Source organism: Mycteria americana, chromosome 2 (genome assembly GCF_035582795.1).
Source record: "Mycteria americana isolate JAX WOST 10 ecotype Jacksonville Zoo and Gardens chromosome 2, USCA_MyAme_1.0, whole genome shotgun sequence".
Lineage (NCBI taxonomy): Eukaryota > Metazoa > Chordata > Aves > Ciconiiformes > Ciconiidae > Mycteria > Mycteria americana.
In genome coordinates this window covers 137334736-137362124 of record NC_134366.1, presented here as the reverse complement: position 1 = coordinate 137362124, position 27389 = coordinate 137334736, and the positions used below count along the sequence as shown (strand labels likewise).

General features: G+C 36.6%; 1 protein-coding gene and 1 long non-coding RNA gene across 3 annotated transcripts in view; one reads left to right on the top strand and one right to left on the bottom strand.

Moving 5' to 3' along the window:
- LOC142406190 (uncharacterized) overlaps positions 1 to 27389 on the bottom strand; it is a 213550-nt gene that overhangs the window by 62048 nt on the left and 124113 nt on the right. The gene's annotated exons all lie outside the window — the stretch shown is intronic.
- The window catches only part of ARFGEF1 (ARF guanine nucleotide exchange factor 1), a 100748-nt gene that overhangs the window by 47597 nt on the left and 25762 nt on the right, over positions 1 to 27389 (top strand). The window contains exons 5-20 of the mRNA XM_075494765.1: positions 502 to 681; positions 2758 to 3031; positions 3584 to 3697; positions 4351 to 4523; positions 5633 to 5766; positions 9279 to 9513; positions 13947 to 14046; positions 14167 to 14306; positions 14411 to 14519; positions 15547 to 15748; positions 16805 to 16916; positions 18155 to 18360; positions 18461 to 18545; positions 19344 to 19515; positions 20727 to 20878; positions 24464 to 24592. Coding sequence (XP_075350880.1) covers positions 502 to 681; positions 2758 to 3031; positions 3584 to 3697; positions 4351 to 4523; positions 5633 to 5766; positions 9279 to 9513; positions 13947 to 14046; positions 14167 to 14306; positions 14411 to 14519; positions 15547 to 15748; positions 16805 to 16916; positions 18155 to 18360; positions 18461 to 18545; positions 19344 to 19515; positions 20727 to 20878; positions 24464 to 24592 — 2517 coding nt within the window. The remainder of the gene's footprint in view (positions 1 to 501; positions 682 to 2757; positions 3032 to 3583; positions 3698 to 4350; positions 4524 to 5632; positions 5767 to 9278; positions 9514 to 13946; positions 14047 to 14166; positions 14307 to 14410; positions 14520 to 15546; positions 15749 to 16804; positions 16917 to 18154; positions 18361 to 18460; positions 18546 to 19343; positions 19516 to 20726; positions 20879 to 24463; positions 24593 to 27389) is intronic.

Below are 27389 nucleotides of genomic sequence, written 5' to 3'. Positions count from 1 at the left end.
GGGCAACACAATATTCTAGCATCTACCCAAAGGTAGAAAGGGTAGTTGTCCCACTTATAACTGCCTAATCTCATACTCAGTCTTTGTTCTTCACATTTACATTTATTTGTAAAACAAATTTTGGACCCTTTCGATTGCTTTCCAGATTTTCACAGGTAGTCTGTTGTTCATGTTTTGTGTCTAGAAAATTCTAGGATGACTTTTATTAACTACCTGTCTGATAACTCCATTGGTTACTTCTTGCTGTTATATGCTATGTAACGTGTATTTCCTAGATATGTTGATTAAAAACACTCTCAATTTAATATAACTGATATGTATGATGTTCCGATATGGCTACAAGAGTACATGGCAAAACTTAATTAAACTGCAGTTCAAGATATGTACTTAGTTATATTTTAAGAGTAATCCAATTTTGATATTTATTCATTTGCAAACTATTTGATTGACAAGAAAAGTTTTGACTGGAAAATACATATATATGTGTATTTGTTTATTTAGGCTTTGCTGACTGCGGTAACATCTCAACATATAGAAATCCACGAAGGAACAGTGCTACAGGCTGTAAGAACATGTTACAATATCTATCTAGCAAGCAAAAATCTCATAAATCAAACCACAGCCAAGGCCACTCTAACACAAATGCTGAATGTCATTTTTGCACGTATGGAAAATCAAGCAGTGAGTATCTCAGTATCTTTGTATAGAAGCTAGCTCTTAAAAGCAAATCAGCTTGAGAGATTTGTTTTGTCATTATTATTAAAGCTTTTTGGCTTTCCTAACTTACGTACTTTTGGAAAAAAAAAAAAAATCTGGTATCTTACATTGTTCTTTTTGTGTTTTGCACTCTGAAATAGGTGTGATGTTTTTTTTGGGGGGTGGGGGTGGTGTATAGGTCTTAAACTTATCGTAGTGGTCCTCTATATTTAATTGGATATATTCTACTTCAGTTTCTGTTGTCAGGCTGTCAAGAGATGCCACACTACCTGCATAAGAGTGCATATGGAGTACAGTAGTGTTAGTGAAATGTTCCAATGTTGTTTTGATGGGAAACACTGAAGAAGTAATCCATGATTAAAACAAAACAAAAAACCCCAAACAAGAAAAAACCCACAAAAAACCTTTGTCATGTAATCGTTTACATTTTTTAACATTTTAATGTGTAGTAGTCACTAACAGATACTTATATGTCACTGAAATTGCTGTTGTGAGTTGTCAGCAGGGACCCCAGCATATGCCCTGTGCCTTCTACTGCTGATAATAAAGATCAATAAGGCAAAGTAATTGTCCTATTCCTATTAAAAAAAAACCAAACAAACAAACAAAAAAACCCAAAACAAAACAAAAAAACAACACCCAAAACCCAAACAAACAAAAAAGCAGATGCCCAGATTTGAGAACTGGTTGAATTCCTAGCTACTTCTAGAAGTAATTCTGCTGTATCATTACAAACTCTGAGTTTTCTCTAAGAGTATGTAGATATTCTTAGAGAATATTTCTCTAAGAATATTCTTACTTTCCTCTCAGAAGCAACTGCATATCGGTATGTGGTACCATCACAGTTGAAGATTTATGAGACATCATATTTATGATAAGTCATGGCAAAAGCCATGCAGTACCCGAGTGCTTTGAGAAATCTGTGCAGTTACTGTCCTTTTAAGCAACTTAATATAGAAGAGGATTATTATCATTATTCTACAATGGAAGTTTTAATTATTGCCAGACTATAAGTCTAGTCTTTATGCAAGTTGATAAGCAGTTCTGCTTGTTTTGCACACTCAGGGCAGTTATTTTAATATGATAGCTAACAAATGCTAGAAGGAATTATTTGACCTGTAATTTGAAGGGTAGTATCTAATCGGGGATCTGTAGCACCCCAAAAGATTCACCATAGAAAGCTTTAAGTGGAGGAGTAAAGGGCTGAGATCACAGTAGCCAAAATAACAGTATAAAAAGTTACAAAACTTTTGTTAAACACTAGGCTCTGCAGGGATAGAAAGCCAGTCCTTAGAGTATCGCCTCAAAGGACACCCTGCTTTAGTTCAATGACTGTTGTCTTAATCCATTAGACAAGAAATTCTTCCCTTTCCGGGGACTCCAAATCAAGGAACTACGAAACTAAAATAGTCTTTGTCTTACAGTTTTAAGTATGATGATTTCTTCCTGAGGATCTGTTTTCTGTAGTGTTTTGGAAGTGCTGCTCTTTTCAGTTTTAACTCCCAGTTTTGTTTTTTTCCCTGGATGTTTAGTCAGTTTCCTTTTTGTTTGTTTGTTTGTTTTTGTTAGTCTTTTCCTTAATACCACATGCTTGTAGGATAACAGAAGACTTGTCTGTTCTCCCATGTATTTCTCTTTGTGGGAGCTTTCAAAAAAGAAAGAAATCTGCCTTGATGTTTCTCCATACAGTCCTTGTATCTTGTCACATCTACTGGCTGAACTTCCTTATAGGGCGGGCAGACAACTTGAGGTCCTAGACTATGTGTAGTTTAGTCATCCCTCTTCCACAATGAAGGTATGGTTAAGTGTAATGTGCATAGTTGGGAAGCAGCCCTCTTGCAAAGCTTTATCTCGTGATACTAAAATTATTTGTAGTAATACAAAGGATGCATTTTCTTAAACTGTTACAGCTTTATGAAGTCACTGTGTAAGCAGAGACAATGGAGATTTCATGTTTATAAGATAACATATACAATATGTATACAGCTCATTGTTTTGTTTTGATGGTGAAATTCTTGTGTCATTGCAATGTTTTTGTAGCTTCAGGAGGCTAAACAGATGGAAAAGGAAAGACACAGACAGCAACACCATCTACAGCAGTCTCCAGTAAGCCATCATGAGCCTGAGTCACCTCAATTGAGACATATTCCAACACAGACTGATCAGCTGTCCAAAGAACATGAGAGAGAGCTTGACCACAGCACAAATGATGTGGACAAGAACCTTCAAGAAGATACAGAGGCAGAAAATGGATCTGATATTTCTAGTGCTGAAAATGAACAGACAGAAGCTGACCAAGCCACAGCAGCAGAAAGTAATCAGTGTGTATTTCTGTTTCATGGAGGGAGGGAAAAGGTCTGTAATAAGAAAGACTTGAGGATTGTCTTTTTTTCCCTCTCCCAGATTTGGAGTCAGGCATATGTTTTCAAATAGTTGACTAATGCAAAATGCCTGTTGTCCTTGTTTGCACTGTTAAACTTTATCATGAGTATCCTTTAGTCCTATGCTCTGTTGTAGTTACTGTAGGAAAGATTCCTCTCTGCACCTATGTAATACTGTGAAAGTTTTTTGGGAGTAACATATCAAACCCAGTAAGTTTTCAGTGCTTAATGTACGTGAAAGTACAAAATTGATGTCTTCTGTTGGCATAGGCCTATGGATTAATTACCGTTTGCAGGTTAAACACTGGAATGCTTACGTTCTGCAAATACTATTTTCAAAGCATCCAAACAGGGCTTTTCTTAACGTATACTCTCCTATTGATAGATTTGTAATTGAATTTTTAAAAATTAAATGTAAGTAAAATATCTCCTTAGTTTCTGAGTTTCTCATTAATATTTGTTTGGGTTTGTTTTTCTTTTTAAAGATCTTTCTAAAGCTGATGGAGGAACATATGATGGTGAAAGCAATGAGTGTGAAGAGAAGGCGCAAGAAATTGTAGAAAGTATTGTACAGGAAATGGTGAACATAGTAGTTGGAGGTATTATATTAATATCTGTCTAGTCAATAGCAACTGTAGTCTGAATCTTCACATTAAGAATTATTTTAACACTTCTGAATATTTAACTAAAATATGTCATTATTTAAATAACACATGCTGAAGAAAACTGTTTCAGTTGTCTGATCTTAGCTGTGCATTATTTAACAGTAAAATGGACAAGATTTCATACATTAATTTACACTCTCTACATTGGAGACTAATGTTCTTTTTAAAATACAAATTCTTGTTCCTTTTTTTTCTGTTTTGTTTCCACATAAACTCTTCACAAATGGGCCTGTCTCTGTAGTAGCAGTGTAGCACTACATTTTTCAGTTTGTTGGAAAATGTATATCAAATCAGTGGCTCCTCGCCTGCCTCCCCACCCCCCCAGTCTGTCTTGGAAACTTAGTAGAATGGTGAACCTGGCAATGTAAAGTTATAAGTCATTTTTTAGTTGTAATTTTCATTAGTGGGAATTAAGACTATTTGGAATTTTTTTTAGTTATATAATGCCATGTAAATTCTGCCTTAAGCTCCTCCTTATGATATTTTGCTTATTATTGTTTTAGTATTTAAACGTTAGATTTAAAAGCTCTTTTTAATTTGCATTCTTATGTAACATTTGTTTATAATTTTTACATCTTTTCTGATAGATGTGGAAGGGACTGCTGAAAGTGCAGGTGGTGATGGCACAATTGTAACATTAGAGGATGGCAGTGACAGTGAAAACATTCAGGCAAATGGAATTCCAGGGACTCCAATTTCTGTTGCTTATACACCATCTTTACCTGATGACAGATTATCTGTCTCTTCCAACGATACTCAGGTACAGGCAGTTATAAATTAGGAGATACTGAAAAAAGTAGTATGTTTTAAGTGTTGCCCAACACTTGTACAGAGAGTGTTTAAAATAATTCCATAAAATAAGTTACTCAGATGAATTTCAAGTATTAAGTAATGTTCTAAGCATTATTCTATTTTAATGCACTATTTAAATTAAATTTTCGTAAGTAAATTTTGCATGTGATGCCTTTTTTGTCCTAGCATATTTTTAGCTGCCCCATAGAGTATGCTGTTCCAAGATTAGAGAACTCAGTTCCCTGTTTTTTGAAGTGCTCCTGAGAAACTATAAAACTAGCATTTGATATACATAGCGAAGAATATAGCTAGAGACATACTTGTATAATTTCAGTGTGCTCTTTTCAAATGATAAATAGAAATTTCAAGCCTATAGCAGGACCTTACTGCAATGATTTCACAAAAAAAGTTTCATGTCTGAGAGGATTTGATTTTCATTAACAAAAAAGATGTGAAAATATACTCCCTCTGTGTTAGATATCAGTATGTATGCACGATCCACTGGCAGAGGGTATCTGCTGTCAAAGTGTACTGAGTTTGGGAATAATAGATTTTAAGCTTAAAAAGCTACAGTCACATATGCTACACAAATAGAAGATGAACATTAAACATGTTGCTTGTATAAGGAATAACAATACAGAATTGCAAGAACTTAGTGATAGGGGTGATTATTGTACCATAGAAATTTTACTAAATGTATCTTGACACAGATATGTGACTACTTGCATTCTATTAAAATGTGAAGGTTTGGTTTTTTTTAAACTAGTTATCCACTGAAAATGTCTGAAGGCAATTCACTGCAAGTTACCTTACTTAAACTTGACCTACCTAATTTCATGACAGTCTTTAAATAATTCTCACTTTTTACTGAGATGGCAATTTTTATTAGTGCGTTTGTCCGTTTTAACTGGACTGCAGAATATTTTGGTTTGTTTTAGTTTAGTCTTGAGACCGTAAAGCTATAGTGAATTGGTTATATTTGTATAATATGTTAACTTCTTGTTGCTAGGAAGTGGGGATTTCCCTACACACCCTGCTAATGCAAAATGGAATACTGAAATATGTTAACTTCTTTAGGAATCTGGAAATTCTTCAGGACCTACCCCTGGTGCTAAGTTTTCCCACATTTTACAAAAGGATGCCTTCCTTGTATTCAGGTCACTGTGTAAACTCTCCATGAAGCCCCTGTCAGATGGACCACCAGATCCAAAGTAAGTAGAGTTAAGAGTTCTTATAATGAATCTTTTCTACTTGAAAATAAAAATAAATTACTTAAATATTTTTGAGAGTCCTCAGTTGCTGAGAAAATAATGGTATGGTAAAAAGAACCTAGAAACTTTGAAAAGGTATTTTTTTGTTTTAATGCATCCTTTGTATGTTAGGTGAAAGCAACTGCTGCTACCCATCTACCTGTTTAGAAATTTCTTAACAATGCCTGTGCTTCCTGCAAGTACATCATGTTCTTCCTAGTTGCTCTTTATAATGCTTTTCAGAAGGGTTTGTAAAGAAGGTCTTCAGGTATTTTTGGTCTCAGCTAATGTTGCTCTGCTTTTAAGTAATACTTAGGTTCGTAACCGTTGCTGTTTATGCCCCACAATTTCTTACATCTCTTGTGTATTGGGTGTCCAATACACATACCCAACTCTACTTCATCTTAATATAAGCTCCTCGCTTTGAGCTGATACTGGTTATGATAAATTCGTGATATAGCGTTTCATTCTTTCACTCAGGTTGGACACTTTTGACAGCCTCCTTAATCAAAACATGAATGTTTTGAAAACAAAGTCTTTATTTGGCTGTTTTGGAAATGTTGTCCTCTAACTGAAGATACCATGTCTTCAATTTGGCTTAGACACTTGTTCATTGTAAACAACAAAAAAATATTCTCCTCTATAAAATGGGTGCCAGTTTTAGTTAGTTGTGAGTGTTGGCAGAGCTTTGCATTTCTGATCTTGGATAGAATTTATATGCATATTTTTTTTGCACGTTAGGAACAAGGGCAATAATTTTCAAGAGGAATGCTTTTTTGTTCCTAAGATACTAAAACTGTGGTATGACTTCTGATGACAGTCAAAGGCCCAGTATTCTTCAAAATGAAATCAGCTTTACTGTTCCAAGGTTTAACTGTTAAAGCAAGTAACTTTAAGACAGTTTAATTTAATCACTGATGTGTATCGTGGATTTAATAAGCTGAAAACAGTATGATGCAGTAGAAAGGGTTTTGCAGGCTTAGTTTAGAACCATTTTCAAATTGTTATCTAGTGATGCACTATGGAAAGTCAGAACATTCAAGAATGAAGACTGAGGCATGAGGTTTTTCCTCACTATTTTTGAGAATGTGTCTTCCAGGAAATGCCATGAAAATCCTGTGGTTTTTGTCAGTTCTCTGAGACTAAGACTGTCCATTTATTAAAGGCTTTAATGGATTAACTCCCTCTGGAAGAGCAGCAATAGCTATTGAGACACTTGGAGCATCTCATCTGAATCCATAGAATCCTTGATGTTTGTATCAGAACTGATTAAGCTCTTCCTATAGAACAAATTGGAGGAAATGGCATTTAGGGCAACAAGAATTAGCTGCAAAGGCATTCGAAGACATCCTGTGTTTGGAGAAGTGCCTAGAATTTATCAATAGTTCTGAGGCATTGATGGCTTTTTGAACTATTACAAACATGCTGTAATTGGGAGAGGAGGCGTAGGATATCTACAGCATTTTAAAAAAGTCTTATCTGCCTGTTTAAAAATCATCTTTCCAGTGAAATTAGCTATGAAGTCTTTAGTGAAAATATTTTTAAATTTCAGGTAACGAGACATGGAGCTTTAGCTTAAAATCACAAGGCTGGGAGTTGAGATCAAGGTTATGCTTCCTGGGAACCTGCTTAATGTCTTTATCTTGTTTTTCCGTGGAATAAAATAAGATGGGGGAGAAATGTCTTGAAGGTTTACTTACTAGATTTTAGTCCTTAAAGTTGTTTTAAATTAAGTGGGCTTTTACACCTCATACAGAATTGGTAAGGCCAGCAAGTTAAGACTTCAGTTATGAGCTGACATTTGCTGGAAGTAGGCAATATTTACTATTTTATTTATGATTTAAATTCTCTTCATATTTAAATTCTTAATGTTTCATAGCAAAGTATGGTCTGATCATGTGCTGTCTGCACACTTGATACAACATGATGCAAAAATCAAGCCTTTTGCATCAAAGGAGATTGTTATGTTAGGTTCTGTGCAGCTGGGCAGCACCTAGAGCCAGGCATTTTTTTGAAGAACTCCTACAGAGAGCTGTTTTGGGGCATTTACTTTGACCTGCAGCCCATTAGGAGGAATGGGAGGAACAAGTTCTTCGCTCAATTTGACTGGCTATGTTTTGCTTCTCAAAAGTATCTTCAGGCAAAAAGTCTAAGCTTGGGATTATATTCTATGAGTTTGAAATGTTTGCAGATTCCCCCTCCCCCCCATCCCACTTTTTTTGCCAGCATGCAGAAATCATTGAGTTTATTTGCAATGTACTTTTATTAATTTGCAATTTTGTTTGTAGCTACACTGGAATTACTTTTTTTTTCATTAAGCTCATATTTTTGCACTATACAGCAAATATCCAACTATCGTGTGTGTCATGTGTTGACTTGAAGTGCTCCATACCATGTCTGGGCTGTACTGTATGAAAAATTTCCTGTCATTGTTCCTTATGTTTCATAACTGTCCTCTGTCAGTGGGTGGTTGTTCTATGAAAGCTATGGACTGTCTTGTTGGGAAAGCCTTTTGTATCTATACCTGCTCTTTAGAAGAGCTACAGTCTTTTTTTGAGATGATCAGAAGTGGGAAGGAGCATCAGGAGTCTGAGAAGAGAATGCTGTCACCCAGAATGCTATTTAAATTGCATTATATTTTCATAGTTGCAGATTTCCTTTACACTTTTTTTGTATGTGTGGTTTGGAGGTTTTTTTGGCTGGGTGGTGGTTTTTTGTTTGTTTTGTTTTGTTAAAGCATAAATAGTAGCACTGTTCTGACATGAATTCTAGCTTACTTCAGTCTGTAAGAAGCGTGATGTTAACCGTGGAGCACTTGACAACACTGCAGTTGCCTGACTTTGCTATTGCCATGCTTAAAATATGCATGTTATGTATCTTAGCTGCTCTTGGGAGTGGGACGGGGCCAGTGACTGATAAACAATATAAAATACTGTATTTGAGAAAAGAGATTTTAGTGTTGGGAGGAAGTAGGTCAGGCAGTACAGCTGTTGTCTTTATGGTCCTTCAACTCTCTTTCCATGATGGTGGAAATGGAGGAGGAGGAGGAATTTCCACCTTTTGGTAGTCAGGGTTCTGTAGATGGGCTGGATATTTTAGATGGGATCTTTGAAAAATCCATTAAAAGGGAAGAATGCTTTCTTCATCCTCTGGCTAAGATGGGCAGCATTGCCAACTGTTGCTGCTGTTCTGCAGTGCTGTGCTGCAGAAGACAGAGTGGCTCAATAGTAATGGAGAGAAACAGTAACTGGAAAAGGTTGTTCTTACCCACCTTCTTGGCTGAGGAGTGACCACTTCAACAAAAAAGGTCAACATCTTTCTATGACTCTTTCTATACCAGGTTGTGTCAAATTTGAGTTTTTCATGAACATTCCACATAATACACACCACAATTATTTTTTTTTACTTTTCAAGAGAATGTTTTATTTTTTATGACTTACACTGAGCTGATATGCTGCATTGTTTTATTCTAGATCTCATGAACTGCGATCAAAGATTCTTTCATTGCAGTTGCTTCTGTCCATTCTGCAAAATGCAGGACCTGTCTTCAGGACAAATGAGATGTTTATTAATGCTATTAAGCAATACCTTTGTGTTGCACTGTCAAAAAACGGAGTCTCATCAGTTCCAGAAGTTTTTGAACTTTCACTTTCCATATTTCTTACCCTCCTGTCAAACTTTAAGACTCATCTAAAGATGCAGATCGAGGTACGTTACATGAATTTCTAATTTAAGGGGTGGGGGTGTGTTAGGTGAACGTTTGTTTATATTTGTGTGTAGCTTGGTCTTGCTTAGATAAATTTGTTTTCCTTTTTGAATCTCAGCTTTTGCATAAGACTTGCCAAATCTTCCCATGCGTAGAAACTCTTTTTCACCCAGCGGCAATGGACTTGTTTGCAACAATGCCCTTGAAACCCCCTTCGAATAAAATAGCAGCATTTCCTTTGGAATACTTACAGATTAAGTAAGATTTGCTCTGTAATATCAGAAGTAATGTGACATTTGTGGTAGCGTTAAGTTGTTTGGTGAAGTGGAAAGTGATGGGAAAACTTTTGTAGGGCTGTTTAAAAAAATTTCCATATTTTAACTAGAACATGAAAAGAAGTACCTAATAAAGAAGTAAGCCATTTCATCACTTAATAATAGACATTAACATAAACTAAGAAATTTTACTGTGCAAAACATGCTTTGATTTACTTTGTGATTGAGGTGAATTTTTACAATCATAACTTATACGCCCATACTCCCTACTATTACTATATGAGTTAGTTTATTTAAAAGCAGAGTTTTCTGTTGGCTGTGGCATGGTATTATTGCAGAATGATGCTGAAACTCAGAAATGAGTAGGTTTGTGGATAAGCTCGGTCAACCAGCGTTCAATGATGCGATTAGGAAGTTTTAGCTCTGCTCTACATAGTACAAATTAAGAAAATGAGTACACTTAGGAAACAACTATGTAATCTATGGTTTTGCAAAGGAATTTTAGAATAAAAATTAATGACTTGAAATGCATTGTGGATCCTCTTTGAGGCCTCTTGAACAGATTTCTTTCTCTAGGGAAATCCCAGCTGTTTGATTATTGTAGACACTTCCTGTTGTATATCAGGGCCTACATCAATGTATGTCCTGAATAAGATAATCTCATTTCCTCAGGCTTCAAAAGGTGTATGCACGATTTAACTCCTTGGGCCATAAGTAGAGATAAGTCCATATTCTTAGCAATAAGAGTTATCCAAGTCCTGACAGACATTGCAAATTTTCTCACTGGGTGGATATATTCTGAGTCATAGAGGAAAGCAAGACGTATGTAGAGCTTTGTTCTTGACTTCTAATTCTTGTGCTGTAGGGTACGAGCAGCTTCTTGGAACGATTCAGTCCATTTGAACCACATGAATACCCTCTTGTGTGTCCCATGTGTTAAAGTTCTTAATTCCATGGTGAATATAGTAGTAGTGTGCATAGTGTGTTGCTACTGTTCATTCTGGTAATTTTATGTTTTGGGAGTCAATGTGAATACTGAAGCCTACAGATTGCCCCCTAAGTGTGGAGGTTAAGTACGTGAAAAGATGCTGAGGAGTGTTGATAATGTTGCTGTTATAAGGACCTTGAATTCAGGGATTTCTTCATCTATGGATGTTGTTGTATAAGTTGATATGTTGCGGCAGCTTTGGAGGAAGAACCTCGTTTTGCCACTGCCATGTCAGAAGGATACTGTGTTCTGATCACTTACCAGGTTATTTTGGTGCCTTTTGGGGGAAGAATAACAATAGGATTTCCAGTATTTCCTTGAGCATAGCTTGGATAGAAATACAGGTTTGGTGACTCATTGAATGTGCCTTGAAAATATGATGCATTTTGAAGACTTTCAAGACAAACTGTGTGTGCTCAACAAGACTGTAGTGCATGTGCAGTGTTCAGCACATCAGACAGACTGGGCTGAGCTGCTGCTCTTCAGTCACACAGCCTGCTTCCCAGAAAGTGTTGGACTCGCTATGTGTTCGCAGAGCTTACAAGTCATCGTGTAGGTGGTAAATGCATTGCAATCCGGCTTCCCTGACAGAAATTTTGATGAGCTCCCATCGCTGCCATCCTTTCCCCAAATTCCAAACAGAAAATGAAGACATATCTGAGGAAAATTGCCTATAGGATACCCTACACTATTGTAGCAGCTTCTAGAATATGCTAAATTAGGACCCTCACCACATAGCAGGGCTGCATTTCCTCCTCACAAATATGAAAGCCAAAAGCTTGATGCTGCCAAAGTATCTATTACAAAGTACGGGGAACAGCAGTTTCTAGAAACTTACTCTTTTTCCTGGTTGTGAGCTAAGAATTCCTCTTCTTTCAGCTACTGATCCTAAAGGTTATTCAGAAGATGTGGGTAGACAAGTAGATAACTTCACATTCCGTTTGTGTCTTGGAGCTGTAAGGGGAGCCATATGCTCTGATTTATAATATGCAAAATCTATATATTTTGGGATTGAGGCTGCATTCTTCATCCGTGTAAGAAATTTTTGGCTTATTTTAAAATAATAGTTTTAGATTCTGTTGAAAGTGACCCTCCCCTGGTCCTTTGACTTAAATATTCAGCTAACACTGCCCTCTGACAGTTAAAATAGTTTGAGTCGTACCGTAATTGTATTGTAACTGTATTTCTAAATGGGTCAATGAATATATTTGCAGCAAATCAAGTCCTAGATACCAGGGGATTTGGGGTGTCATTTAGCTATACTTACCATTACCACCCTTTCATAACTGTGAATAAGCTATCTTAAAACTCTTATTTTCAGTTGACCAAACTAAATAATTAGATCTTTTCTGGTTTACTTTTCTGATATGCTAGGAATAAAGTCTCAACTCTGTGACATGAATTGCAATAAGTAACGTAGTGATAGATAGCATTTTTAAATATCTGAAATGTGAATGATCAGTACTGTTTTGAGAAGCTGTTCGTTCCAAGATATGCTTGTCCAAAGTTGACACCAGAAGCAAGAAGTCAGCTCTGTCTCGGAAGCATAGAGATTTAAAGTGTCTTTGTAGTATGCAGACCTTCCAGCTAATTTCTCTTCTAGCTTAGATTTGGGTTTAATTTTTATACTTGAAAGTTTTTTCTCTGCTCCATCAGTGACTACTTTTCTTAAATTTTTTACAGGGGGGAAAAATTATTCTCCTGATTCCAGAGGGTATATAACATTACTGTCTTTCAGTAAAAAAATCAGAAAATAGCAAATATGTAACTAAGGATTGCTCATAGTATGACCTTTATTAAAATTTTATGTCTTCCTCTGTTTGGATTACGTAAAGTTGTGGCTAAAATCAGTCTAGTACTCTTGAGTGTATTTAAGTGCTTGAAAGTCTTTGATCTGTTATGTGTTGAACTCCTTATGTTTCGTAGGGATGCTTTCCTTATTAAGACTAGTAACTGGGATTGTGCTGTGTGCCTCTTTTTCTCTAAAGAGGCCAATAAAATGGAAATACTGTTAGCACATTTTGCTTGAGGAAATGGCTTACCATCAAAGTTGCTTAAAAATCAGCATTGCTGGTTTTCCCCAAACATGTGACTTAAAGTGAAATTAGCCTTATGCTTATCTCTACCTGGCTAATAGCATAAAAACCTCTGTAAAAATTCTGTGGTATAAGGGAATATCTAATATTAAAAACAAGGGTAGTTATATATTTGGATATTTGTGTGCTGCTATCAAAGAGGAGCTTGCTGGATTGAGACTATCGGCAGCGTTCTAGAAAAAATGTATGTTGGTGGATTTGGTAGCCACAACTGGCTACGAAGAGGTGAGCTCTCAGAAGTGCAGAACGCTGATGTAATGCCATGTAGCAGTTCACATTTTGAGTTCATACGCTGTTACAGCAGTTGCTGCTGCTTAGGGACTAAGTGAGAAAAAGCCTGCCCTAGCTGCTAAGCATGCTCAGCTGAAATAGTCTGCCTATAATACTAATGGATCTGGTGAGGAACTAACTGAGAGGGGATAAAATAGTCTCTGTTCCAAACAAAAGCAGCTGTACTAAAATGATTTCAGGGAAGAATAATACCTCTTTTGGAGAAGAGTAACTTTCCTATTAATGGACCTGCTGCATTTTTTTATGCTGTGCCTGACCAGTACCCTTCTTCCAATAATCTAATACTGTAGAGTGATTCTTTTGTGTCAAGATGTTTCCCTTCTAACAAAGGTCTGATACTTTAAATTGGCATGAGTGGCTGTTTGTTATGTTTGTGCCATATCATCATCATCTCGTAGAGAAAATCTTTTGTGGTGAGGTAATAACCTCTCCTTTCAAAATCCGAAATAAACTCTTAACAACAGCTTAGACTTCTTGTTAGGCTACTAAATGGTCCTTCAGGACTTCACATCATTCCCGGTTCTTCTGGTTTTGAGTGATCAGAATAGAAACCAAATTTCTCAGCCGGACAAAACTCCAGAAGTACATATGTGATAATTCGAATTCCTAATTTGAATGTATCAAGCATAAGTTGTATTTCCTCCTTTCCTCATTTTTTTTCCTTATCTCCTGTACCTCTAAAGTGCTGCTTTCAGAATTATGTCAGAATATTGGCCATCAAAGTTAGTGACTGTGTTTGTAATAGATATTTTTTTTTTTCTCCCTCTTCCTGGAATATTTGTTAGGTTTTCTTCAAAGAAATTTTCCTGTATATCTTGGAAACATCTACTAGCTCATTTGATCATAAATGGATGGTTATACAAACACTGACAAGGATATGTGCAGGTATTAAGGACCATTTGGTTCTAGTTATTACATTTTTATGCTAAAGAATAAAACTGTACTTGCCTTTCATTGAATGATATAGTTTTTGTCCCAAGTTTGACAATGTCACTTTGTTTATAGATGCCCAGAGCGTAGTGGACATCTACGTGAACTATGATTGTGATTTAAATGCAGCAAATATATTTGAAAGGCTGGTTAATGACCTATCAAAGATCGCTCAAGGAAGGGGTAGCCAAGAACTTGGCATGTCCAATGTTCAGGTAAAAATTCCACCAAGCTTTATGAAGCTTCATGTTTCTTGGCATGATAGGTTAAGACTAAACTCTCCATTCTACTAATGTATTGCTTTTGAAATCTTTTCTAGGAATTAAGTTTGAGAAAAAAAGGATTGGAATGCTTAGTATCGATCTTGAAGTGCATGGTGGAGTGGAGTAAGGATCAATATGTAAATCCCAATTCTCAGACAACACTTGGTAAGACACGAGATGTGTTTCTTCTGGCTTTAGTAAAGAGGTGCTGCAGGACTTTAGTGCATTTTTCCGGTATTTTGATACTGTTAGTGTCCAGATTGGTAAAACCTCTTGTATTAAAAAAAGAGAGAGAATAAACTTTTTTTTTTTATTTGGTAGAAATATTGCTAAGTTTGAATTGGTGTCATTTGAACAAATTGTCTAAGTTGTCTTTTCTTAATTGTATGAATTCCTAGAAAGCTACTACACTGAAAATGACTGAATCCTGTTATTTTCTGTATTTCTAATTTCAAAAGGATCACAAAATTTACTTTGAAGCTCCCCTAATTTCATCTAACTTCATATTGATTAAATTACTACTGAAGCAAGCTGGATGGAGAGCAATTTTTTTATTTATTAATATATAGCTATCAAACTTTCAATGTTGTAAGCAGTGAAGTAACTAAATCATTACTTGTTTTAATCTTGTTTCCATCTGACCTGAGATGAAAAGTACTAAGATTATGCCAGAATTTTCAGATTGAGTGCTTAAAGTTGGTAGGTGAAGTAATAATCTTTTTAGAGGTAGCACGTCTGTCTTTGCGAACTGAGAGCACCAGCTCCTTGGCATATCTGCTCATAAACACTTATAGACACTTTGTTTCAAAAATTTAGAATAGTGTGATTCGCTTCAGGTCAAAAGTAACCTCAGACTTGAAAATAGAAGGAAAGATCTGTAATAGGGTTTCTAAAGTGTCATATATTTTTTTTTCCGAGTGCCTACAAATTATAGTTGTAACTTAAGGCTTAAATTTTAGGTATGTGATGGACTGAAAGAATCCTCTTTGATATGTTGTAGTGATTTCTTTTTGTGTGTGTTATTTTCCCAACCAAAACAAAAGTACAATATTTATATAAAAATAAATATATCGTTGAAGATAACCCTACTAAGCTTTAGAAGCCTTCAGAGAGGATTTGAAGAATAATCTGTGATTTTAATTTCTTTTCACTGTATGTATTTTGTATGTATGTAACCCTTTCCAATTTATAGGCCAAGAAAAACCCACAGAACAGGACAGCAATGAAACCAAACACCCTGAGACAATTAACAGATATGGAAGCTTAAATTCCTTGGATTCTACTGCTTCATCAGGAATTGGCAGTTACAGCACGCAGATGTCTGGCACTGACAACCCAGAGCAGTTTGAGGTCCTAAAGCAACAAAAGGAAATAATAGAACAAGGAATTGACTTGTGAGTGCCCTTTTATCACCCATGGGAGGGTGGATTCTTTTGGAGCTATGAAGATTCCTGGGTTTTTCTTCCTTCTCCTCATAGATACTCATCTTGTGTTAGGAAAAAAACTCTGGATGTAACAGCACTTCCTCTGGTGAAAGAGTGCTGAATGGTGTCCCCTTTGGAGCCTGTCAACAGTGTTTTCTGTTAACCTAATTCCTCACAGCTAGAAGATGAGTACTCTGAATGTTTGTTCTTTTTTCTCCAGACCTGCTTGTCTAAAAATAAGATTTTTATATTTGGATAAAAAGAACATTGAACTCATGTGATCAGTTGAATACGACCCGTTTTAGTGTACACATTACTGATGAAAGTGCTTATATGCTTAAGCTGATGCTTCCGTCTGATTAATTAACTTGTCGTAATTAGAACTGGAGGATAGTATAATTTCTCAGTGCAGTCTGGCATGAATCTTCTGTGGGATTTCAGCCTTGTCACCTTACCTCCTCAGTGAGGTCACTTTATGCAAAAATAAAAAGTTTTCTGTAGTATAGTTCTCAGACCCTGAACAAACATGCCTCAGTCCTTTAGGGTTTCAGTTTCTTTCAGTTACCTGGTTCCTTGTCTTGTACGTTTCCATTCTTTCAGGATTACATACATTCTCATGAATTTCTTGTTTCATACAGATTAAAACAAAAAGCAACAGACCATAATTGTTCCTTTCCAAGCCAAGACTTTGCATTTCTCTGGAATATTTTTTTCTTCACGAGTGCCAGAGTAAATGATAGTGTTTAGCTCTCTTTACTGGGAGCTGCTTGGATGCCGTGCTGGCAGTTATATAGCAAAGAGGAAGAGGAGGCTGTTTACAGGGGGGAAAAAAAGATGTAAAGTCATCCAATGATGAAGGGAATAGCTCATTCCTGTCTGATGCACAGTTTGATAAAGGAAAAATATTTAATACATAGATTTTCAATACCTCATCCAAAATTGTTGAATCTTTTTACTTAAGCTGGTAAGGCTTTGTGCATGGCTAAAAGGGTTAACTCTCATTCCATCCTGATCTTGATTGTACAGATTCAATAAGAAACCAAAGAGGGGGATTCAGTACCTGCAAGAACAAGGAATGCTTGGCACTACCCCTGAAGATATTGCTCAGTTCTTGCATCAAGAGGAAAGATTAGATTCAGTAAGAAAACTGTTTTCCTGATGGTTGTTTTTGCTTATGCTGATGTTTTTGTACTAATAGCAAATCACATGCTAGTGTTTTTAAGTGTGTAACATTATTGTACAATGAAGAAGAGGAAACTTCTCTCACTTCTAAAATTTGTAAGCTCAGGCAATTTGAATTGGAGTATGCATTAGAGCTATACCGTGTACTATATGCATCCTGCAGTTCAGCGAAGTGTAAAGGAAAAGACTGACCTACTTGAGCTGACTCAAAACTTGCACTTAGTTGCTAGTATAGCTAGAAGCAACTTACTAAACTGCATGTACTTTAGTCCAATAAGGGACTGCCAGAAGTAACTGTCCTTTGGAGACAGCAAAAAAATAAAGTGGTGCAACAACATGAAAAGCATTTTTTGCTGCCTCCCAAAGGAAAGTTATTTAATCTAGATTAGTTCTTTGATTTTATTTACAGCTAGCAGCTGTTGCTGGACTTGGAAGGGTCCTGCAATATCTGGCTGAAGAGGGTGGGAATATCTCATGTTCGTATTGTCATGAAAAACTTAGCTTTCTGAAATGGCCGTCTGCACCATTGTGCTTAGTAGTCACCCCCATTGTTTTCTAAGGAAAGGCTTGCAGGTTCCCATGCTTGTAGCTGTGACTGAAGTCACAAATTTCAGTATTAGAACTTAGAATCAGCCATCAAAACAAATTTTTTAACCTCACTTTACATATACAGGCATCTTTATCTGAATGCACAGTATTTTTCACTGTACTACGTTGCATTGACAGTGATCAACTTGAATGTGTTTGAGTACCAGCTATTTATATTCGAGCAGCACTTGCATCTATTTGAGGTCTGAACTCTAGTAACCATAAAGTTGAGCTTAGTAAGCTTTTCATTCCTGTGGTAAGTTTCCTAACTACAAAAATCATTACAGCAGAGAACAAACAATCATTGCTAGTATTCACTTTGTCTTGTGCGCGTGTGGAATTCATCTAATAGAAAAAAATGGTACATGAGTAAAACCAGAGAAGGAGGAAAGTAGGCACATGTGAGCATGTAAGAGCATTGTGATGGAATACATGGCCAAAATACTTTGCTTTAGAGAGTAGAGGATAAGCAGGAATATGTCTTAGTTGACTGCATACAGGCCTCTCTTCTTGTGAGGCATATGGGCAGTATGACTCTGTTGTTCTTATTTACTATTTTTTTTCCAGTATAAATGCGCTAGTTTGTCTTTTCTGTTCTTATTTTAGACTCAGGTTGGGGAGTTCCTGGGAGACAATGATAAATTTAACAAAGAAGTCATGTATGCATATGTAGACCAACACGACTTTTCAGGAAAGGATTTTGTTTCAGCTCTGCGCATGTTTCTAGAGGGATTTCGTCTTCCAGGAGAGGCTCAAAAAATTGATCGCCTAATGGAGAAATTTGCTGCTAGATATTTAGAATGTAACCAAGGGTAAGCCATACTTTGTCTTCAGAACTTCGGGAAGCTGAATAATAAGTAAAAAATCCTAATGTGTTTAAGTTGCTGTTCTTTTTCTCCTTTCCCCCTTCAGGCAAACTCTTTTTGCTAGTGCAGATACTGCATATGTTTTAGCTTACTCAATTATCATGTTGACAACAGATCTTCACAGTCCACAGGTATGTTGCTAGAAAAACATTTGTGTAACCCATAGACATCTAACTTTCAGGCTTTCTGACAAGGTAGTTGTAAAAGCTTGGTGTTCACTTCAGCACCAATATGTGTGTAAGAAATAGGGTAGATTAAATCTCTGCATCTTTTAAGTAACAGTATTGTGTTTCATGGGTCTTGAGATTTTTAAGTTGTTTTGGTTAGACCTTTCTGTAAGGTATCATTTCCCTACTCTGTGTTCAATATGAATTGTGTGGATTTGCTTTCATCTTATGGCGCTTGCACTTACAATCAAAGCCAGAACTTGTGTAATTACTTACCCATTGATTTTAACACATATCTGCTCCTGATTTCAGTCTGTTTGAAAAAATAATACAGCTTTATTTTGATAAATACAGCTCACTTCTGCAGTGCTTAATATTCAAAGTTGTGGTGATTAGCTATCATCATTTATTTAAGCAAAATCTGGAAAGAGTATTGAACTCTTATGAGATTATAGGATTATGTTTAAAATAGATGGCTTGGTCTGTATGACAAAATAAGACACTTCTTTTTGTAATGTATGTCCAATTGATCTGCGGATCCTACTGAATGTTTGAGTGTTATAATGTCCACATGGCCTTGTGTTATTCTGTAGATTTGACAGTGTAGTCTTGCATATGTTGGGTACTTAAAAATGTCTTCTGAATCAGAAGGTTTGTCCTTGATGGTAACTTTTCATCTATTTGGCTGCTTTATAGGCAGCATTGTAACTGCTGTGAACTTGCCTCATTTGTTGATATTAATAGCTTCTTTCTGGGTTTCAGGTTAAGAATAAAATGACAAAAGAACAGTATATTAAAATGAATAGAGGTATCAATGACAGTAAAGATCTCCCTGAAGAGTATTTGTCTGCTATCTATAATGAAATAGCTGGAAAGAAAATTTCAATGAAAGAAACAAAAGAATTAACAATACCCACAAAATCCAGTAAACAAAGTAAGTAGTTGCAATGTTAGCTTTCTTCAAAGTGTTGGCTCTTCAGTTTCATGAAGCTGTCTCCTTTTTAAAATGAGAGATGAATGAAGCAAGCACCACTTCACTTAACTCAAAATGAATCCTAACTTCTAATTTCATATTCTTTTCCTTTTAACATAAATGCATGATGCTACCTTCAAATCTGTGTTAAATGCAACTGCTTATTTTCACTTCCCTTTACATCTGAATTCCTGATATTCAGTGCATTGACCATGGAGAGGACATGTTTTGCTGTTGAACAGCAACATAGGGAAATGCATTTGAGGGCTTTATGAAGTTAACAGTGTTGCTGATAGGCATAGCGCAGAACAAACACAGTGGTTGTGCCTTCTATTTCTAAGGTAACCGTTGTGTTTTCCTGCAATAACCAGTCTGTCATCTTCAAAAATTTTGCATTATTTGGTTTGTAGGGCCCTAATTTATGCACTTTTAATTATCTTTTCCTCTCTCAAATACCGGAAAAACTTTTTTGTGTTTTGCACAGTATGAAGATTCAGATTTATTCATTCTAGCTTTTCTACAGAGGACATTAAGAGAGACTTTACTTTTTCCCAACGTAGTCAAATTTGTATACTTTTAAGTCCTAGGTTACCCTTATGAACAGATTGCTTACAGGAAATTTGCATCTGGAGAAAAGAATCCCTCTTATTTTCAATATTTGTTCAATTAACGTAATGTATTTATTGTAATTTTAAAGAAGCTGATTATTACATTCTACTTGGGTTTCACTTTCTTGATGAGATGGAGGTTCCATTACTGAAATGAAAAGGTGATTAAGGTAGTTCTCCCTCAGAAAAAGGATGTCCACTTATTTTTACTATTTTCTGTTCTGATGGATTGCTGTGAAACTTCTGTTCACTTTGAATTTAGCTTAGTGGATGTGATATTTATGCTGTCAGTTGAAGTGATGGGGAAGAAAAGTTTGTTGTGCAAATCTTAAAATTCTGTCAAGCTTTAAAATTAGGTTACATTTCATACGTAAGTTTTCCTTAAGTTAAATTTTATCTATATTGTAAAAGAAATATCTTGCTAGAGTGGTAATTTCAGAAAGTAAAGGTCATACAAAAAAATGCATCTGAGTATGGCACTTAATGAAAAAATGTAAAATTATTATATTCCTGAAGATACCACTGCTAAAGATGCACAAATGAGAGGAAAAAATGTGTTTACAGGTGTTGCTAGTGAAAAGCAGAGAAGACTCCTATATAATTTGGAAATGGAACAAATGGCTAAAACAGCTAAAGCTCTTATGGAGGCAGTGAGCCATGTTCAGGCACCTTTTACTAGTGCAACACACCTGGAGCATGTGAGACCTATGTTTAAGGTGAGATACATGTGTAGAAATTTACCTAGAATATCACAGAGTTTCTTAATACAAAATACTGACTGACAGGATTTCTTGAAAGTACTAAAGATTTGTGTCTGCTATGTTTTGATCATTGTGTAAGTTATTTAACTTGCTGTAGGAAAGAAGGGATTTTGAGCCTTCTACTCCAGTTTCATTTACCCTGGGATTTAAGTTTCTGTGCTGATAGAAGCAGCATCTTGATATAATGGAGGAGTTACAAGGAGTATATTGAGAGGACGAAAGTATAAAGAGTAGTTAAAAACTTGAAAATACAGGATTTTTATTTCAGGTATAGAGGTGTAGTCAAAACAACAGATTTATAAAAGTGCAATGACTAATCCCAGGTTATTGTTTGAGTCCCTCCTACTGCTTCTAAGGGAGATTACTTTGCATATTGGGGGAGCAATTATCAGAACAAACTTCTGTCTAATGTTGTCTGTTGCAAATCAATATTTCAGAAAGGCTAGGACTGTCATCTAGTTTTGGGGGAGGTAGCTGGACCTGTATTAAACCATTATGCTAAACACCTGTCTTCACTATTGTGTAGGTGCAAAGCTGTCTGCATCCCAAATGCCTTTTCTGTACCAGTGATTCAGATTCACAGATATAGAGTATGTTCAGTAGTGTATTCTGCCTCGGTATGCTTTTGGATATGGTCTGTGGCATAACTAACTCATTATGGTTAACTGCCACTGAAAAAAATTGTTGCACCCTTACCACGCGCTCTCATTTGCTGCCCTTGTGTAAGTAGTGGTCCTTATATGACCCCTTTGTGAACTGCTCCAGGGAAGTAACGTCTAAGACCACTGCCATTACAATGAACAACTGGTTCACTGGAGTGATGTGCTGTTGAGGTTAGGTTGACCTCCAGGCCCAGGCTCAAGAATCATAGAATCATTTAGGTTGGAAAAGACCGTTAAGACCATCAAGTCCAACCATTAACCTAGCACTGCCAAGCCCACCACTAAACCATGTCCCGAAGCACCACATCTACACGTCTTTTTCAATATCTCCAGGGATGGTGACTCAACCACTTCCTTGGGCAGCCTGTTCCAATGCTTGACAACCCTTTCGGTGAAGAAATTTTTCCTAATATCCAATCTAAACCTCCCCTGGCACAACTTGAGGCTGTTTCCTCTTGTCCTGTCACTTGCTACTTGAGAGAAGAGACCGACCCCCACCTCGCTACAGCCTCCTTTCAGGTACCTGTAGAGAGTGATAAGGTCTCCTCCTGAGCCTCCCTTTTCTCCAGGCTAAACAACCCCAGTTCCCTCAGCTGCTTCTCATAGGACTTGTGCTCTAGACCCTTCACCAGCTTCGCTGCCCTTCTTTGGACACACTCCAGCACCTCAATGTCTTTCTTGTAGCGAGGGGCCCAAAACTGAACACAGTATTCGAGGTGTGGCCTCACCAGTGCCGAGTACAGGGGGACGATCACTTCCCTAGTCCTGCTGGCCACACTGTTTCTGACACAAGCCAGGATGCTATTGGCCTTCTTGGCCACCTGGGCACACTGAGGATCTAGCTGTAAGATTGCTGTCCATGAGGCAAACTTCTGAGTTCTTTATTGCCATATTAATAAAAGTAGGATAGTACTCTGTACAGAATAACTCTAAATGAAGCCCTTGTTTAAGATCCACTTTCAGGGTGTCACTTAGCAGAGGTGTACTGTACATAGTTTCTCTCTGTTGACTTCTTTAAGGCTGAAATGAAATAACTTGCATGCAGGCATCTGTAAAATTTGTGGACTATTTTTCCTTGAGATACCAGCCCTGTTACTCTATTAACATTCTTAGCCCTTAGTATCTGAAAAGTACATTTGTAAAATCCATTTTCAAAGGAGCAAAATATGAAGCATCAGGGTAAATTAACACCCTAAACATCTTTTGTGAAGGTGCTAAGAATTAGAAGTCGTCTTATTTGAGGATCTTCATAAACTAATTAAAGTACTGAGGACAATGTAATATGTTGAACAGAGAGCTGTCTTCTCAAAAAAGTGAGAACTGTGGAAGTTAAATATTTAATTTCACATTTTTTTATTTCAGCAAAACTTTATAAATTTCTGGGTATCTCTTTCACCCATTGATGCCAGCATCAAATTTATCATTATAACTATATTTACAGATAGATTTGCTGAATGATTAAAACAGAACAAAAATTTACTTTATGCACCCACCTAAGCATCCCAAAATTGATTGTCTATTTCAGAGGCTTAATTTTCCCCTTTAATGACAAAACAGTCTATTATAAATAACAGTGTAAATCTAGTTACAAAGCATACTATACAGATCTCCAGATAGTTCTTAAGAAAGTATTTCAGTTTTGCAATTTTTAAGATTAGTTTTGGTTTCAATAGGAATGAAAAATTAGAAGGGGGGGGAGAAACATACATTTCTGGAACATAGAATCATAGAATATTTGGGGTTGGAAGGGACCTTTAAAGGTCATGCAATAGGGAATTAAGTCATGGATCTAGAAATTCATCTGATGCTTTTAATACTGTCCCAGAGTTATGGTTTGGTGTGTGCAAGTGTTAAATGCTTTTCTGAGGTAGTGCTTTTGAAATTGCTGGCTTAAATGAAACCAAAGCTCTGCAGTGCATCATTTTACTATGAAATTAAGTGTGAAATCTCTTGCTCCCTGCTGTGCCCATTGACTCTGTATTTCATCTGGGGTGACTTCAGGCAAAATTATTTCTAAAATTGTTCTGGGTACCGTGGGGTTTCCTCTCCATAACCACGGGTAGTTATGGCAGGATCCTCTGCATCTTCTGATTGTTTTTTCTGCCTGTGGGAGAGGGAGCCTTGGCCACAAGGAGAGGACCATGTGGCTTCTCCTGCAATAACTTTTGGTTGAGTGTATTACACTCTCAGTTCCACGTAAGGCAAGAGGAATGGGAAACATCAACAGTGGCTTAGATAGAAAAAGATGGAGGGCTGAGGGCAACAAAATTAAGAGCAGAGAGATCAAGGAAGGAATCGTGTCCTGTCTCTTACTGTTGTTGTCTTACCGTAATTTTAGTGGAATTAATAAAGTTTGCTGCCCTATTTTACCCTACCTTTTTTTTTTTTTTTTTTTTCCTTCTGGTGTTGTCAGGACAAACTTGTCTTACTTAAGTACATACTTTTCATCATAAAGGAGTCTATTGGTTCTTGCAGTAAATACTGGCTCAACCTTTATCTTTGTACAGTGAGAAATAAAGATAATCCTGGGAATACCAAAACTCCAGTAGACATGTAACTCACATAGCTTTGGGGTTTGTTTTTTTTCCAGCTATCTGAAGATGGTTGTGTGTATTGGTTGCTGAGGGAGAGTGCTTCTGAGGGGGGTGTCAATCTGCATTACTTCTATTCTATGTCTCATGTCTCTCCTAACCATACTTCTATCCTATTCTATGTCTCATGTATATTCTATTCAATTTCCTTTTTGGCAAAAGGCAACTTCAAGGTTAATGATGTGAGTTAAGGATGGAATTTACACTTTAGCAAGATGTTGAAACTATAACATTCCCTTCAAATACTAACAGTTGCTAATGTAACTTTTATTTTGCATACGTTCCAGTTGGCATGGACACCTTTTCTAGCTGCATTCAGTGTGGGTCTACAGGACTGTGATGACACAGAAGTTGCCTCTCTTTGTTTGGAGGGTATACGATGTGCAATCAGGATTGCTTGCATTTTCAACATTCAGGTAAAAAATTTAAGATTGAGACAATGCTTTGATTTATGTATCAGCAAAATGTTAGTGGGGTTCTAAGAGTTCTTGTTGCTGAAGCTATGCACTGCAATACCTAGAGTCTGCCGGCTTCTGCAGTTACTACTTCATCTGATATTTGATGGGAAGTGTTTTAAATAAAGTGACCTTTATTTATCCTGGTGTTCTGTGGTAAGTGCTGCCATGCCTCTGTACTAAATTGTTTCCCCACAAGTTGACTGCTTTCATGTGAAAATACTTTCTTTCTAGCTTTGTTAGAAAGCTGTTTAGCTTTGTTGTGATGTTTCATAAAATAAGTCTTTCTATCCTTTTTCATAAGTTAAAAAAATAGTATCTCTGTGAACCGTGTTTGAAATATTGTTCTCAACTTCAGAGAGATTATACTAATCTGAGACTTCTAGAATTGGATACCATTTTAACAGTTATGGCACTGGAAATGTCATTCCTGATGTAATGCATTAATGCATCTTGCATTAAGCACAGTGCCAAGAATTCTAGACTCTCTGGCTCCAGAAGGTAATTCTGATTAAACTTGGGTGCTTTTTTGCCCCCTGTTTTTTTTTTTCCATTTTAAAATCATTGGTAGTGAACATACTGTGATGTTATTGTAGACTATTAGTTAATAAATGGAGTACTGGTCTGCCATAAGTCCATTGTAGGGATAGCTGAAAAGAGGGGCAAGCAAAATTCATATGTTTGACATTGCATTATTTCATGTGTACATTGAAAACATTAAAAAAAAAAAACCACCACACTCATAAAAACCAACAGCCTTGTAAGACTAACTTTAAGTAAAAACTGTTGAACTATGATATGATAGTGAATGCTTTGCTGCCCTCTCCCCTTGCACTTGTATTTAGCAAATTAGATAACTTTTTATCACTAATGTGGAGAGGCCCATTGGGACCTCTGATACAGCTGCTTAAAAAAGCCCGTTTGAGATCATGTAAGGTTTCCTTCCTCTGTCTTTCCACTTCATTCCCCTGCGCTGCTGCTGCCGCTCCCCCACCCCGAACTGAACAGACTTAAAAATGTGATTAACAAAGCCTTCCCTGGAGCCTGCAGCTGTTCAATGAAATTCACATTCCTGTTATTTTTGTTTCTAAGCTGCAAAAGTGGAACTGGTAAAAGTATCAGTTTCAGCAGGTGCAGAGGTTAGCTCCCCATCCTGCAGTGGTCTGCCTTGGATGGGGAGGGCAAGGACACATTTGCTCTAAGATCCCCATGCTCCAAGAATGTACGAGAATCAGTCATACCCTTCCATTGGCTTGGGACAAACTTGATTGAACTGGAGGTGTTTCAAAAATAACACTTCTCATTTGCTGAAATTTAAAAACTTGGTTTTGTGTTTTCAATATAAGTGATATTCCTTATTGGTTTCATATGGGAGTTCTGTTTTGTTGATATCATTAAAAACAATACTGGTTTGTTGGTGATTTGAGTACGTAACAGGATGATTCCATTGCACAAGGTCCTGATTAGATGGCAGTGTTGTCTGACTTCAGATGCCAGATAGCTGTGGTGGTTTCAAGGAGACGGGCAAATCTGTACTTGAGCTGACTTAGGGATCTTTTCTGTTGGAAGCAGGTTTTTCCTCTTGTGCTTAACTGGTGCTGGCAACTTTTCGATTTCATTGAATAAACATACAGAAGTTAAGATTGGTGTCTAAGAACAGTTAACATTAGTTTACACACCTTGAGAGATAATGGAGAGAGCTGGAGGCTTTTAGTTTTAAGAAAATTCCCGAAGTACACAGTATAGTTTAAGCTATGTGTGTTCACCTCTAAAATCTCAATTAAAGATTCTGGTTTTAATTATTTACGCTTTTAATCTTAGACTGTCACACAGTCTGGCTTTTGTCTTTAAGCATCTGGGACAAGATATGCATCAAAAGGGTGTACTTAACTTGCTTATATCATCTGTTCTTACTTTCTGGTTGATGGACACATTGTTTAGTTGTTTTTCTCTTACTTTGATGGCTTAGAAAAAGGGGCAGAGGGGGAATATCTGTATGGAACAGAGAGGGGAAGGTAGGACTGAAAACATTTTCCTTTTACAGAAGATACAGAGTTTGTAGACTCTAAAGCTTCTTTGCTTAGTACTCTTTCCATGAAACTTCTGTTTTTCTGTGCTTACACATCATCTGCTGTGCCTTTGCCAGTGTACCCTGTAGTAGTAGCTGGGTTTGAACATGGCAGCCACGCTATGTGGCTCTGTGAGAATCTGTCCCTTCTGTCATTGCCCATTGTTGTGGCGTTCGTGTTTTCTCTGTGAAACAGACATTCTTCCTGGGATTTTTTTTTTTATATTTTATCTTTGTTTTTATTATGTGCTCAATGACTTTTTTTATTATTATTTCAGAATAGTCTTAAACATCCAAAGAGTTAAATATATTTCATAGTTGTCATTTGTTTCTCTGATGTACAACCATTTCACTTTATGGCCTTCGGATCATACATAACAAGAGAGTAAAATGCACTTGTGTGCTCAACTGTAGTCTCCTTTTCACCATTGTAATTGGTTCATATGAGATCTGAGGAGTTTCCTTTGGTGTTTATAGATACCCTAGACATAAAAAATGGGTACCTGCATGTGGAACATTCTTCTTTGTGAGCTTGATTTCATCTGCTAGATTATAAGTCACTTGCCGTTTACCCACCCATGACAGTCTTGCCTCACAAGCTTCTGAGGTACTCCAAATGGTGTAGATTAAATCAAATACGTTTTGAGCAGTTTTGTGGAATTGGCAAAACATGCCTTTTAGATTTATTTA